This window comes from Sceloporus occidentalis, unplaced genomic scaffold (assembly GCF_023333645.1).
Source record: "Sceloporus occidentalis isolate IW3139 unplaced genomic scaffold, rSceOcc1.0.p SCAF_1, whole genome shotgun sequence".
Classification (NCBI taxonomy): domain Eukaryota; kingdom Metazoa; phylum Chordata; class Lepidosauria; order Squamata; family Phrynosomatidae; genus Sceloporus; species Sceloporus occidentalis.
The window spans coordinates 161,606,342-161,620,192 of NW_028316981.1; the positions used below are offsets into that span (position 1 = coordinate 161,606,342).

At 39.9% G+C, this 13,851-nt stretch overlaps 1 protein-coding gene across 1 annotated transcript in view; it reads left to right on the plus strand.

Moving 5' to 3' along the window:
* The window catches only part of LOC149322564 (FIGNL1-interacting regulator of recombination and mitosis-like), a 55,159-nt gene that overhangs the window by 29,003 nt on the left and 12,305 nt on the right, over positions 1 to 13,851 (plus strand). The window contains exons 14-18 of the mRNA XM_089479809.1: positions 1,014 to 1,096; positions 1,700 to 1,751; positions 6,900 to 6,989; positions 9,351 to 9,536; positions 10,082 to 10,204. Of these exons, the coding sequence (XP_089335935.1) occupies positions 1,014 to 1,096; positions 1,700 to 1,751; positions 6,900 to 6,989; positions 9,351 to 9,536; positions 10,082 to 10,204 (534 nt within the window). The remainder of the gene's footprint in view (positions 1 to 1,013; positions 1,097 to 1,699; positions 1,752 to 6,899; positions 6,990 to 9,350; positions 9,537 to 10,081; positions 10,205 to 13,851) is intronic.

The window sequence follows — 13,851 nt, forward strand, 5'->3', positions numbered from 1 at the left end:
AAATTAGGATATGATTGAGAAAGAGAGATGTGATTTAGATGTATTAATTAAATAATATGTTTTATAAGTCATTATTTTTTAATTATACACTTGAGCCTCTGAGGATGGTACATATTAGAAACTTTAAGTTCAAACAAATAGTGTCTGTAGTAGCAATAGTTAATAAAGAGTGGTGGTGTCCAGTGCGGATAGAAGGTGAATAACATATCATACAAGAGCCACAAAGGTATCCAGGAGGTCCCACAGTTGGTTGCCATAGTGGTAGGATAGGTGGTAGCCCTCACATTTGGTGTCAGTGGAGGAATTAATCGAAAACCTCAGAGCATAATTTTGCAGATAAGTGAAATATCTTCAGTTCTTTAGACAAAGCTCCTGTGTAAATTGGATCTTACCTTATAGAATCTAAAATTGGAAAGAAGGATCTGAATGACGTGAGTTTATTCAAACTATTTTCTGGGTTTTGCAGAGTCAGTAAGGAGTCAAATATCTGCAAAATGTAAAATCTGAATCAGGCAAATTACAGGATTGAAAGATTCAAGAGAATGGCAAAATCTAGAATTTGGTCCCTTCTGTGACACATCCTCCAGACCCAGATTTGGTAGTAAGAGGTGTCCAGGATAGACCTTTGAGCTCTACATTTCACATTATTACAGGCTGTGGTTTCTTCTCAGAGCTAGATCCTGGAGTGTTATTGTGCAGATTTTTACTTGGCTGAAACACTTTATCTGGTTAGTTGGCAGAATAGCAATAAAAAGCCATTCTAAGGGTGTATCCACACTGCAGAAATTAGGCAGTTTCACACCACTTCGACTGCCATGACTATATCCTACAGAATCCTGAGATTTGTATTTTGGTGAGGCACCATAGCTCTCTGACAGACCAGGCTAAATATCTAATCAAACAGCAAATCCCAGGATTCCACAGGATGGAGCTAAGACAGTTAAAGCTTTATATTTTCTGTGTAGATACACAATAAACAAAATTGTGTTTGTGTATGTTTTTTTTCTCCTTAGGAATGCTCCTTGCTGGAGACGATACTTGGTTCTAATATGATCACTGCTCTCCTGGCAATGGATGCTTGGTGTTTCCTTGCTCGGTAAGTTGAGAATGCATTGAAGGACTAGGTTGTAATGTAGTACTGAGGGCCTGGGGCCGATTTTAGGGGTCGGGAGAGCAGAGCACCATTTTGGCGCTCGTGCTGATGACATGCATTGTGCGCTGCGTCCAAACTGCATGGCGTACAATGGACATCCATGCACCGCTGAAGGGCGCTAATGACGCCTTGGCAGCAGCCGAGAAAGGAGCTGCATTTCGCAGCTCCTTTTTCCAGGCGCATCAATGTCGCAGCATGCAGTCGCCGTGGCAACGATACAGGGCAGAAAGGGGCAGCGTTCCGCCGCTCCTTTCTCCCCGTCTGTATCCCCCTGAGTTGCTAAGTTATCTCTCCTGGTAAAAAGCAGGAGAAACAATCTTGATCTTCAAGAATGGTAAAATGGCATGAATGGCACTGTTCCAATTTTCTACATGCATATTATAGTAAAGTACAGTAGCTTATCAGAATAATGAATTTCAATATCATGAAACAAAACATGAACCCGGGTCTTTCCCATTCAAGATCAACACAGATCAAGAGGAGATCAGCTAACTCATATCCTAATCAGTGTTTTACTTGCTCATTGTACTCTTTCCCATCTTACAGGTATGAAACAGCAGATCTGTGTGCTCACCATACATTTATAGTAGCATACTTGGTAAGTTAAATGTATTTTTTTTGTAAATAGATATATTAAACCAGAGTAAAAAATGTAACTAGAATATCATAGAATCTTAGATTTGGGAGGGGCTCCATAGATGATTGTATCCCACCTCCTGCTCAGTGCAAGAATCCCAGCTACAGTATCCCCAGTTGGTACCTATTCAGCCTCTTTTTTTGAGGATGTCTAGAGAAAGAGACCTCCACCACCTCTAGGTAATCAAAATATCATGGGGTAACCTTACCAAATGATTTGCTAAAATCCAGATAAATATCATCTACTGCATTCCTACAATCTACCTGATTTTTTAAAAAAAAAAACGATTTTGGACAATGGCTTTACTGAAATTGAGAGGAAAAAATGAATTTTGTTTGAGATTTAGAACAATTTTGGAAGATCCACAGATGATATTAGACAGCCAGATTTCTTGGAATTTTGTGAAGCAGGTGTGGATACAGAGATCAACAGAATTTTCAGGATTAATTTGAGATCTGCAAGAATAAAAAATTATTTCCAGAGATGTGCTTGTTTATTTTGTTAGGGAAAAGGCAAGAAATTACAACAGCTCTTTGAGACTAGATTGAAGATTAATAATCAGGACATCATACTGCTTAAGGAGATTCCAATTAGGATACTGAGCAAAAGAAAGAGAACACCTTTCTGACAGAGAAACTTAAACAGAAAAGGGTTTTATTTAAATGGGATAAACTGGAAAGAGGGGGTTCAACTTTCAAACAATAATGGTTTTGACTGAATTCTGTACAGAAAGCGAGATATATTTTTTTTGGAGAAATTTAAAGGAGAAATGGATGAAAGTCAAATGGCAGAGGAAATCACAGAGAAATCATAACAGAGGCAACAAGAAGAGGGGGAAGAATATCCTTCTGTGTTGGGTTCAGTACCTAGGGACTCCTCTGAGTCACGCTTAATTATGGATTACAAATGTTTAACTTGGAACGTTAATGGGGTGAATGCTCTACCAACCAGAAAAAAGATATTTCATTATTTGAAAAAACTTAAATAATATATGATTTGCTTACAAGAAACACATATTAGGAAAAATAATACAAAATATTTGATTTACTAAAGTTTGGGTCAAGAACTTATTTTTGCAGGACTAAAAAAAGAAATGGAATTGTTTTGAATATAAAACTCAGTTATGTCCAGAATTAGTACTGACTGATGAGCATGGTAGATATGTGGGTGTGTGAATAAAGCTGTTATGACAGCGTGTTTTATCCAACATAATCCTGTACTTAAGGAGATGAGGCAAGAAAAAAATGAATCAGATTCTGGATGAGATAAAAAGAATGGAAGAAGAACTGAATACATTTCCATTAAAGAAAACTACTGTATTATGAATCAAATTAAGATTTTACAGAGACAGTTATATTTGCTAATAGTGAGAGAGATGGAAATAAATATGAATTATGTAAAACAAAAACAAAAAAATTTTGCATTTGCAAATAAACCAGGAATGTGGTTGGCACATAAGAAAAGAAAGTGATACTAAAGCTGCAAGAAGGAAATGCAGTAATAATACAATATAAAGATACAAAAGGCGTTTCATAAGTATTATTCTTCTTTATGCAAAAGGCAAGAAATCTCTTTGAAGAAAGTGGATGAATATTTAGGTGAGCAAAATTTAACAAAAGATTACAGAATTCCAAAGACAGATTATAAAAGGAAGTATAACAGTAAGGGAGATTTGTGATGGTATTAAGGAGACTAAAGTAGGAAAGAGATCTGTCTGATGAATTGGTAGGTTTGACTTGTTACATCTCTTACATCTTTTACAGAATAAATTAAACCAAAAAGGTAATAAAATGCAAAGCTGCAAAATTTACAAAAAGATTACATAATTGGAAGCAGAAGATGGAGGAGCTCCATTCTCTCCAAAAATAAGACTAGAAACAAATTGTGGCATAGACCATGAACTATGAATGTCAAAAAATAGACTAAAGGAAAGAAGCACACAAAATCAGTCATTATGCCAAAATGCAACCTGAAGAACATCCCTGTAGAATTTAAAGACCATGTAAAAATAGATTTTGCACTGCAAAGATAATTAGCCAAGGTAAGACGAGCTCTGAACTGAAACGAGGGACCATTGTCAGGGAAGAATACAAAAAGATACTATCTGCAGCCCAAAAGAAACAGAAGCCTCAGTGGATGACAGAGGAAACTTCAAACCATTAAGGACAGACAAGAAGCAAAAAAACAAAAAACAAAAAAAAAAAAGGTGACAGAAATAGGTCAGAATCCTGAATGCAACTATTCAGCAACATGTGCACAGGGGCTAATATAACTACTGATGCTTGATCAAATGGATGTTTCTACTGATCAAACTGCTGTTTCATTTAGAAGAGCAGTCCTTTCTTCTATTTTTGATTGACATAGACCCCATCTTCCTGGTAGGTAAGCTAACCAGTCATCCATTTGTGTGATTTCACAGATACCATGAAGAAGAACAGGTTGCTTACCCACAACTGTAATTCTTTGGTTATCTCTGAATTCATACAACGTACCCAGCTCCCCCTTTCCATGTCTGTTTCTTTGTGTTGGGCACAGAACCAAAGAGACATGCTGACATATACTAGGACATGGGTACACAGTGGGTAGATGGGGTGAGGTTCTGACAGAGAACATTTAGCTTTGGAATGTTCTAGAAGGTACTTCTTTGCAATTGACATTTGTGTGAATTCACAGATGACCACTGTGAGATGGTCCACACCAGAGATGCCTAAAAATGGAAAGAAATAGGGGGCTCAAAAATATAATAATAATAATAATATAATAAATAATAAATTTTATTTCTACCCCGCCCTTCCAAGAAATGATCAGGGCGGCTTACAGAATTTTAAAAACATTACAATACAGATAAAATTCAGTTAGCAATTAAAACCATTATTACAAACAGGAACAGGAAAATGATAAGTAAAAATACATCTAACAGGGGCAGTAGAAAAAGGCAGAAACAATCATCAATCCAGGGTCAAGGAAACAAAAAGGGGCAGGAAAAACAGACAAACAATTTAAGGTGGGAAGGCCAGCCGGAATAGATATGTTTTCAGCTGTTTTTTAAAAACATCTAACGAGGCGGCTGAGCGAAGCTCTGCAGGGAGCGTATTCCAAAGTACAGGGGCAGCAGTGGTAAAAGCCCTCTGTGAGGTCCGAGTCAAATTAGACCTAGGGACCTCCAGCAATTTGGTCCCAGATGTTCTGAGTGTGCGGGGTGGATTGTGTGGGGAGAGGCGGTCCTCCAAGTACCCTGGGCCCAAGCCATTTAGGGCTTTATAGGTCAAAACCAACACCTTGTATTGAGCCCGGAAGCGAATAGGCAGCCAGTGAAGATCTTTTAAAATAGGTGTTATGTGGTCTGACCTGGAACTACCAGCGACCAATCTGGCTGCCATATTCTGCACTAATTGCAGCTTCCGAGTTTGGTACAAGGGTTGCCCCATGTAGAGCGCATTGCAGAAATCCAATCGAGAGGTTACCAAAGCATGTACAACAGATTCTAGGTCCTTTCGGTCCAGGTAGGGACGCAGCTGGCGTATCAGCCGAAGCTGATAACAGGCACTCCTGACCGTCGCATCCACCTGGGAAGTCAGCTGGAGCGACGAGTCAAGGAGTACTCCCAAGCTGCGCACCGAGTCCTTCAGGGGGAGCGTGACCCCGTTCAAGGCCGGGTGACAAATCTCACCACCAGGAACCGGGGAGCCTATCACCAGTACTTCCGTTTTCCCTGGATTCACACTGAGTTTGTTCTCCCTCATCCAGCCCATTACTGACGCCAAGCAGGCATCTAGAGGAGAGATGCCAACCTTAGTTACTGCATCAGTCGGAGACATAGAGAAAATTATCTGGGTGTCATCAGCGTACTGATAACACCGCGCCCCATGTCTCCGGATGATCTCTCCCAGCGGCTTCATGTAAATGTTGAATAGCATGGGGGACAAGATCGCTCCCTGAGGGACACCAGATGTCAGGGCCCTCCTATCGGAGCGACAGTCCCCCAGCTCCACCATCTGGGATCTGCCCGAGAGGTAGGAACGGAACCACTGCAGAGCAGTGCCCCCAATTCCCAACTCCCTCAGGCGTCCCAGAAGGATACCATGGTCAATGGTATCGAAGGCCGCTGAGATGTCCAAGAGCACTAACAGGGACACGCTCCCCCTGTCCATGCCCAGTTCATGTGCTATAGAAGAAAAGGAAATCCCCAGTTAATAAGCAATCAGAAATAAATGCTTATCAAAATTGTGGAAAAATGAACAATTGATAATCTCCAAAAGCTATATTCCAGAATTTCATCCATGCTGTGACATCTAATACATGCTTTCCACTATCTCACCTGGTCTCTCTCACCTCTCTGGTAAAAAATGGATGAAGCAGGTTTGCTTGTGTGCTGCTGTCCATATGCTCTGGGAAATAAGTTCACCATAAGTGGTATATTTGTCTACTTCTTCTGCTAAATTACAGTACTTAATTTATAAACATGTTCTTTAAACAAGGTTGCTTACTTGTAACTCTTGATTCCTGTTTTCCAGTTGTGGAAGGAGGTTAATTCATACAGTGCAGGCTATTCAAGGGATAGTTGGAGTTAGCCTAGATAAATTTCAGATCTGTGACTGCAGGCATAGTGGTGAATCTATAGATTTAAGAAGGAAATTGTGATAGGTCTTGTTGCCTAAAACTGGACCCTTGGCTATGTACATAAACACTGTGAAATTCATGGGGTCATCATGCAACTTGAAGACACACACTCAGATAGAAAATACTTGGTGCATATGAAGAAAAGGATTGTAAACAATAAAGTTTGTTAGTTCTAGATACGATTTTCTTGTTTTCCAAATATAGTGGGCTCTTGGTATCCACTGGAATTTGCTTCCAAGAGCCCCCATGGATACCAATATCTGTGGATGATGACGTCCCATTATGTACAATGGCATATTAAATGTTGTCCCTTATATAAAATGACAGTCAAGGTTTGCGTTTTTGAATTTATTCATTTTTTTAGTATTTTCAAGCCATGGGTGCTTGAATCTGTGGATACAGAAGACTGACAGTACTGTCTTCTTATTAAAACCCTATTTAAATATTTCTTTATTTGAGCACTGAAAATGTATTTGTTATTTGATACAGATAAAAACTTGCCCTGCTGAGAATTACCAAGCCACTCTGCTGGGGGTCCTGTTACGACGTTTGCTCTTTTTGATGGATACTGATCACCAGGCAAGTAGAATCATAGAATCATAGAGTTGGAAGAGACCACAAAGGCCATCCAGTCCAACCCCATTCTGCCATGCAGGAACACACAATCAAAGCACCCCTGACAGATGACCATCCAGCCTCTGTTTAAAAACCTCCAAAAAAGGAGACTCCACCAGACTCAAAGGGAGTGTGTTCTACTGTCAAACAAGCTTCCTCCATCCTCAGTGTGACACCCCTTCAGATACTTAAACAGGGCTATCATATCACTTCTTAACTGTCTCTTCTCCACACCAAACAATCCCAGCTCCCTAGGTCTCTCATAGGGCATGGTTTCTAGACCCTTCACTATTTTGGACTCCAAGATCCCTTTCACACATAGCCTTGTTAAGCTAGGTGTCCCCCATTCTATATCTATGCATTTCATTTTTCCTGACTAAGTGCAGTACCTTAACATTTCTTCCTGTTGAAATTCATTTTGTTAGTTTTGGCCCAGTTTTCTAATCTATTAAGGTCATTTTAAAATTTGATCCTCTCCTCTGGGGTATTAGCTACTCCTCCTGATTTGGTGTCATCTGCAAATTTGATAAGCATACCCTCTATTCTTTCATCCAAGTTGTCGATAAAGATGTTGACTAGCAATGCATCCAGGACAGATGATGGTGCATTCAAACAGCTGTTCCATCATTGGGGTGAATGGGACTTGAGGTCCTATGATATTTGCACAGGGGGGGGTTGAAATGGAACCCCCATGCTACGAAGGGCCAACTGTACTACAGTTACAGTTTTTTAAAATCCAGTTATCTTTTTACCAAAAAAATAAAATAGCATATTTTAAAAACCTAGATGAAATAATTTCCAACTGGTAGCACTGTGTGGCCTATGATCTTCCCTCATAAACTTTCCTAAATACTGGGTGAGGAGAAGAGGCCGGTTCCCAGGGGAGGAATTGCAGTGGACCTTGAGTACTAATAGCAGCTTACTTAACCTAACTCTGAAAGTAAGGAAACTAGAAAAGCTGTCATGAATATCCAGGAGATTGAGGTATTTAGATATCCTGATCTTAGACTCTTTCAGGCAGCAGAGGGTAATACATGGAACCTGGGCTACATGTGCTCCCTGTCATTTTTATGCCACCTCCAGTCACTGATGCTGCTGCAGCCTCAAATTTCATTCATTTTATGATGTACACTTTTCTTTTCTGATGGTTCAATGTAAACTGTTTCATGCACAAATTAAAAAATACTGCATGAAAGTATCTTCAGGCTATGTAGTATATGAAACATAAATGAATTTTCTGTTTAGACTTGGGTCCCACTGCCAAGACAGCTCATTATGGCCATATATGCAAGTACAGGTATTATGAAATCCAAAGGAAATGGGAAATCCCAAATACTTCTGGTCCCAGGCATTCCGGATAAAGAATACTAAACCTGGAATAATGGGAATGAAGACGTGTGTATCGTTGCAAGGTTGCAGTTCAGTGGGATTGGGACAGGGGCAAGCAGAGCATTCCCTACCACTGGTTTGAGGCCTTAAAACTATATTAAGCTTGAGATGTATTCCTGGAAATTTTACATTCATTCAAAATTTCATCCAAGAAGGCATTTAAACATGAATGGCAGAGGGGAGATGTGTCTTGTCTTCTTGGGGTGCTGCTGGTCTTTAGCTTCCCTCTCCTTACTGCCTACTTTAACACAGTGGGAATAGAATATATGGCTTGCTTTGCATTTCTTCTCTTTTGAGTAATAATATTAATAATGTTTACTTATAACACCCTTTTCACCAAAAGGAAGAACATCAGACATACATTATCAAGAGCAAAACAATACAACAAAACACTATAATATACTAAAATACTAAAATAATATATTAAACAAAATCTTCATCAGTCACTACACATCTTGGCCACCAAAGGAGTCATGCAGACTAGCAGCTTGATGTGGCCTGCTGGGGCCAGGCATGATGGAACTGTGCTTAGCTGCTTTTCCCTGAGTGACCAGAACAATGTTAATTGGAATATGGAGGGAAGGACTCTCTCTGGCCTCTGTGGTCCAGGCACGATGGAGGTGTATGCCTGACTGCTTTTCTTCTTCAGAGGTCAGAATAATGGCAGTGGAATAGGGAGGGAGGGATGCCCAGACATGATGGAGCTTTTTCCTGGCTCCTTTTCTTTTCACTCAGAGGCCAAAGAAGTGGGTAGCTGGAATATACATTATTTATATTAAATTTAATGAACATCATTATAATATTAAATTAAGAATGTAAATTATTAATTTTTTATTAACAAACTATAATGTTTTGGGGATCTTCTTACCATCATAAAGCAGTTTGAAAGTTGAGTTATTTCATGTTCTTTTTAATATCATCTACCCCTCTTTGCAGGTGAAGTTTGCTGATAGATTTCCTCCTAAAGATACAGAGAACCTGCTGTTATGGCAGCATCTTTCTTTCCAGGTCTTTATGCCTCTGCACAGGCAACAGGTTGCCCAGGAAATTTTTGAAGTAGGATTCACACAATGTCAGAAATGGCTGAGCACTGAAAGATCTTTAGAGGAGCTTCCACAAGTGGTAAGGAAAAGGCTTCACTGAACAGATTTCTGCTATTGAACTAAGAAGTCTAATAAAGTTACTCTTGTCATATTGAGCTGCAATTTTTTCTTGGAAAAATTGGATGATGTGCAGAAAAACAGAAAATAGATGCAGAAAAATCTCACGTTTTTTCTCTGCAGAATAATTCCTCTATATGATTTCAAGGTTTTCAAATACAGGGGGCACTTTCAAATACTGTGGAGGGCTCTTTGTTTTCTGCCTCAGTTGGAAGAAAACTACCTTAATTATTTGTCTTTGCATGTGAGGTTGAAATAGCAAAGAATTTACATTTCTAACTTTCCAGTGATCAGAAGATACAGGCGGAATTAATTTTAGTCAATTTGCTTTAGTTGTTCCAGTATATGAAAATATTTAGTTGCTGGGGTTTTGGTTTTTTTTAAGTGTTGCCACTGTGGGCCAAACTGTTTAAACTCTTCTAAGGCTTCTTATTATCATTGTTGTGATGCTAAAATTCAACTAATGAAGTGTTCCTAACTTTTCACAATTGTTTCCTTTTCTGCCAGAACATTGCTTTCTCTGCCTTGCTATCTGTTTGCCAGACTGCTGGAGAGACGCTGGAGATGGAACAGCGTACATCCATTGTAGGAATTCTTGGCCAGTTCTTAGCAGTTCTACATGCCACTCAGGTGAGAAAACTCTCTTCCCACAAGCTGCTGCATTATGTGGTTCTTGTTTCCGCACAAGAGAGATGATATGTTAGAAAAGTTAAATGCAGCTTCCCTGCTCTGGTGAAAGGGCATATAGGAAAAATTCTGTGTGCAGAGTAGGTGTGGAGAGCATTGTTAGTAGACTTTATTGATGCTTTTGTAATAGCAAGATCATGGTGTTGTACCTCATTTTAGTACCTTCCTTCCCATATACAAGACAGTATTTGCTGCTGCTTTTGTGATAGCAAATTCTCTCATGTACCAAAAGAAAAGAAAAGTCCTGGTTTCTGGTTTTTACTGCAGCCAGGTGGGCATTAGTCCAAAAAGTGTTTCCCAATCTGATTCTACATTGAATTCAATTCTTACATTATTTACCATGATATTAATTGTACCTAAACCCAATTGTAATATATGATGCATTTGGCCTCAGTCACCATGTCTTGTTAATTGCCATCATATCTCCTTCAACCTATGCCAACCTTATTAATGATAGACCTCCAAGTCATGCTGAAGGCTGTAGCTTCCTTGATTAACTCTACCGATCTGTAATTTGTTTCTTTCTCTTTTTCTACTGCTTTTTACCTTAGCAAGCATGATGGTCTTTTGTAATAAGTCATGCCCAAAATACCAGTATCAATTTAGTCATCTTGGCTTCTTGGGAGAGTTCAAGATTGATTTGTTCTGGGACATATTTGTCTTTGGGGGGAGAGCAGTCCATGAACTCCTCCAGCACATTATAAATGAATTGATTCTCTTTTTATCAGTTTTTTCTTCACTGTCTTCAGCCACTATAGATCAGGGGTTCCCTCCCTGGAGTGCCTGTACCCTAAGGAGTGCAAGATGGAATTTTAGGATGTGAATGATTGTGTCCTTGAGTGATGAGTCATCACTCATTTTTCCCTGAATACACTAGAATCAAATTGCTCATTTTAGATTTTCATTTTATACACTGAGTTAAAAGCTTTTTTTAAAGTTCAATTTGTTTACCCACAAACTGTATGTGGTTCAATTTGTAGTTTAAAAATTAGAAATTAGACTTCTTCATCTTCAAATGTGTTATACCTTTTGTAGGGAGTGCAAATGTTAATGAAACCTTTCCTAGGGGTGTGGGGCATAGCAAAGGTTGGGAACCATTGCCATAGACCAGAGAATTGTTTTGCTTTGTCATCTTGGTGGCTCTTTTATGTGGCTTTTGTGCCTCCACAAAATCATACATAATTTTCCAGAGCTAAATAGTCCCCACACTTCCAGTACACATACTAGGGGACATCAAAGACTTTTCATCAACCACAGGAGCAGCAGTGTAGGAATCCTTTTCTGAACAGTAATCTGACTAGGAATACTTACTGCACTGTATTCCCCTTTACTACTACTTGATTCTTCATTGTAATCATTGCCCTTTATCTTTTCCCCCCTGTTACTTGGTATTATTATTTGTAAATTATGTACAGGTTCTAAGACCCACTTCACATAGTGGAGGAAAGATTCCTTGTTATTTTTTCCCACCCATTGTTGGGTTTTTGGTCCAGTTCCCCCTGTATCACTAATGCTAATGTTTTCACTTTTCTTCCTCAGTGGACTTAGTTTGCTTTCAATAACTCACCTTTAAGAAACTCTCATATGTCATGAACTCCATTAGCTTTAAGCATTTCAGACCATGGAATCTCATCCAGTATTGCTCTTAGCTTACTTAAATCAAATTTCTTCAAGTGTGCTTAACTATGTTTAGTTTCTCCTTTCGTCTGTTTAACAAATCCCAAGAGGATGAGATCGCTCTCATTCAAGAATTCTGCTACCTTCACCCAATTTGATCAGTTCGTCTCTTGTTAGTTATGATCAAATCCAAAATACAGTAGCTGATCCACTTGTTGCCTCCTCAGCCTCCTGGACAATGAAATTGTCTGCAAGACTAGGAAGAATTGGTTGCACCTAGCACTATTGACAGACTGTGACTTCCAAAAGCTATTTGTCTCTACTGTCTCTCTCCTTTTTTTAATATTTCGTTATTTGTTTTTGGAAGGTATCAGCTAAATCTTCAGTCTGGCTGGGAGGGGGCTATAATGCTCCAATGCTTCAACTCACTCTCTTGGTCACTGTCTTGACCTAGTTCTTGCTGCAAACTGTGCCATTTCTGACTACCTGGCACTTGACTTTCCACTATCTGATCATCATTTAATCTTCTTTGCTCTTACTTATACTCCTCCTCCTCGTCATACTGTTCAACGCCATTTTCGTGATCTTCAATCTGTTGACTCTAACCATCTTGGTCTGACCCTGGACTCATCTCTCTCTTCCCTAAATCTTGGGGATTCTGCTGACTCAGCAATGTCTTTATTTAACTCCACTCTCTCCTCGACTCTCGACCATTTTGCCCCTGTCTCTGTACGCACTTCTTCCTCTAAGACTAGGCTTCAGCCCTGGTTTACCCCCAACATTAAGTTTCTCCGGTCCTGCTCTAGAGCGGCCGAACGTCTTTGGAGAAAGTCCAAACAGTGGGCTGATTTTATCAATTTCAAATTTGTTCTTTCTTCCTTCTCACGCGCCCTCTCTATGGCAAAACAGAATTATTACAAATCATTGATCTCCGCCAATGAGAGGAGCCCGCAGTGTTTGTTCTCCACCTTCAACACTTTGCTTAAACCTCCCTCTCCTCCTGTCTCTTCATCATTCTCTCCTAATGACTTTGCTAATTATTTCATCTCTAAGATTACCACTATTCGCTCTGAGATAGTCCCCCCCCCCCCGATTCTTCTTCTGCTCATAATCTTCTATCGCCCTCGCCTAAAAAATTTTCTGTGTTTCCTCCTGCCTCTTTGGATGAACTCTCTTCACTTCTGAACTCTTCCAAACCTGCAACTTGCTCTCTTGATCCAATTTCTATTCGTCTTCTAATCTCTATAGCTCCCTCCTTTCTGCCCTCGCTTCTCCATATCTTCAGTCTCTCTCTCTCTACAGGCTCCTTCCCGTCGGACTTCAAACATGCTCTCATTTCCCCAATTCTGAAAAAACCTTCCCTTGACCCCTCCTCTTTGTCTAGCTATCATCCGATTTCTCTTCTTCCCTTTCTTTCTAAGGTTTTGGAACGGGTTGTTTATTCTCGCTGTCTTGAGTTTCTTGAAGCCAACTCCATCCTCGATCCCTTTCAGTCTGGTTTCCGCCCAAGGCATTCTACAGAGACAGCTCTCACCAAGATCTCGAATGACCTTTTACAGGCCAAGGCTAATGGCCTTTACTCTGTTCTCATCCTTCTCGATTTGTCTGCAGCCTTTGACACCGTTGATCACTGTCTCCTAATTGACATACTCTCTGACCTTGGGTTCTCAGACTCTGTTCTTGACTGTTTTAGATCTTATTTGTCTGGCAGATCTTTTGCAGTAGTTGCAGGTGGTCAGACTTCTTCTCCTGTTCCCTTATCTGTTGGAGTTCCCCAGGGCTCTGTTCTGGGTCCCCTTCTGTTTTCTCTCTACACACTGTCCTTAGGAAAACTCATTAGCTCTTTTGGTTTTTCCTACCATCTCTATGCAGATGACACCCTGTTGTATCTTTCCGCCCCTGACCTTTCTCCAAGGCTTGAACAGCAAGTTTCGTCTTGCCTCACAGCTGTCTCACAGTGACTGCGCCATCGG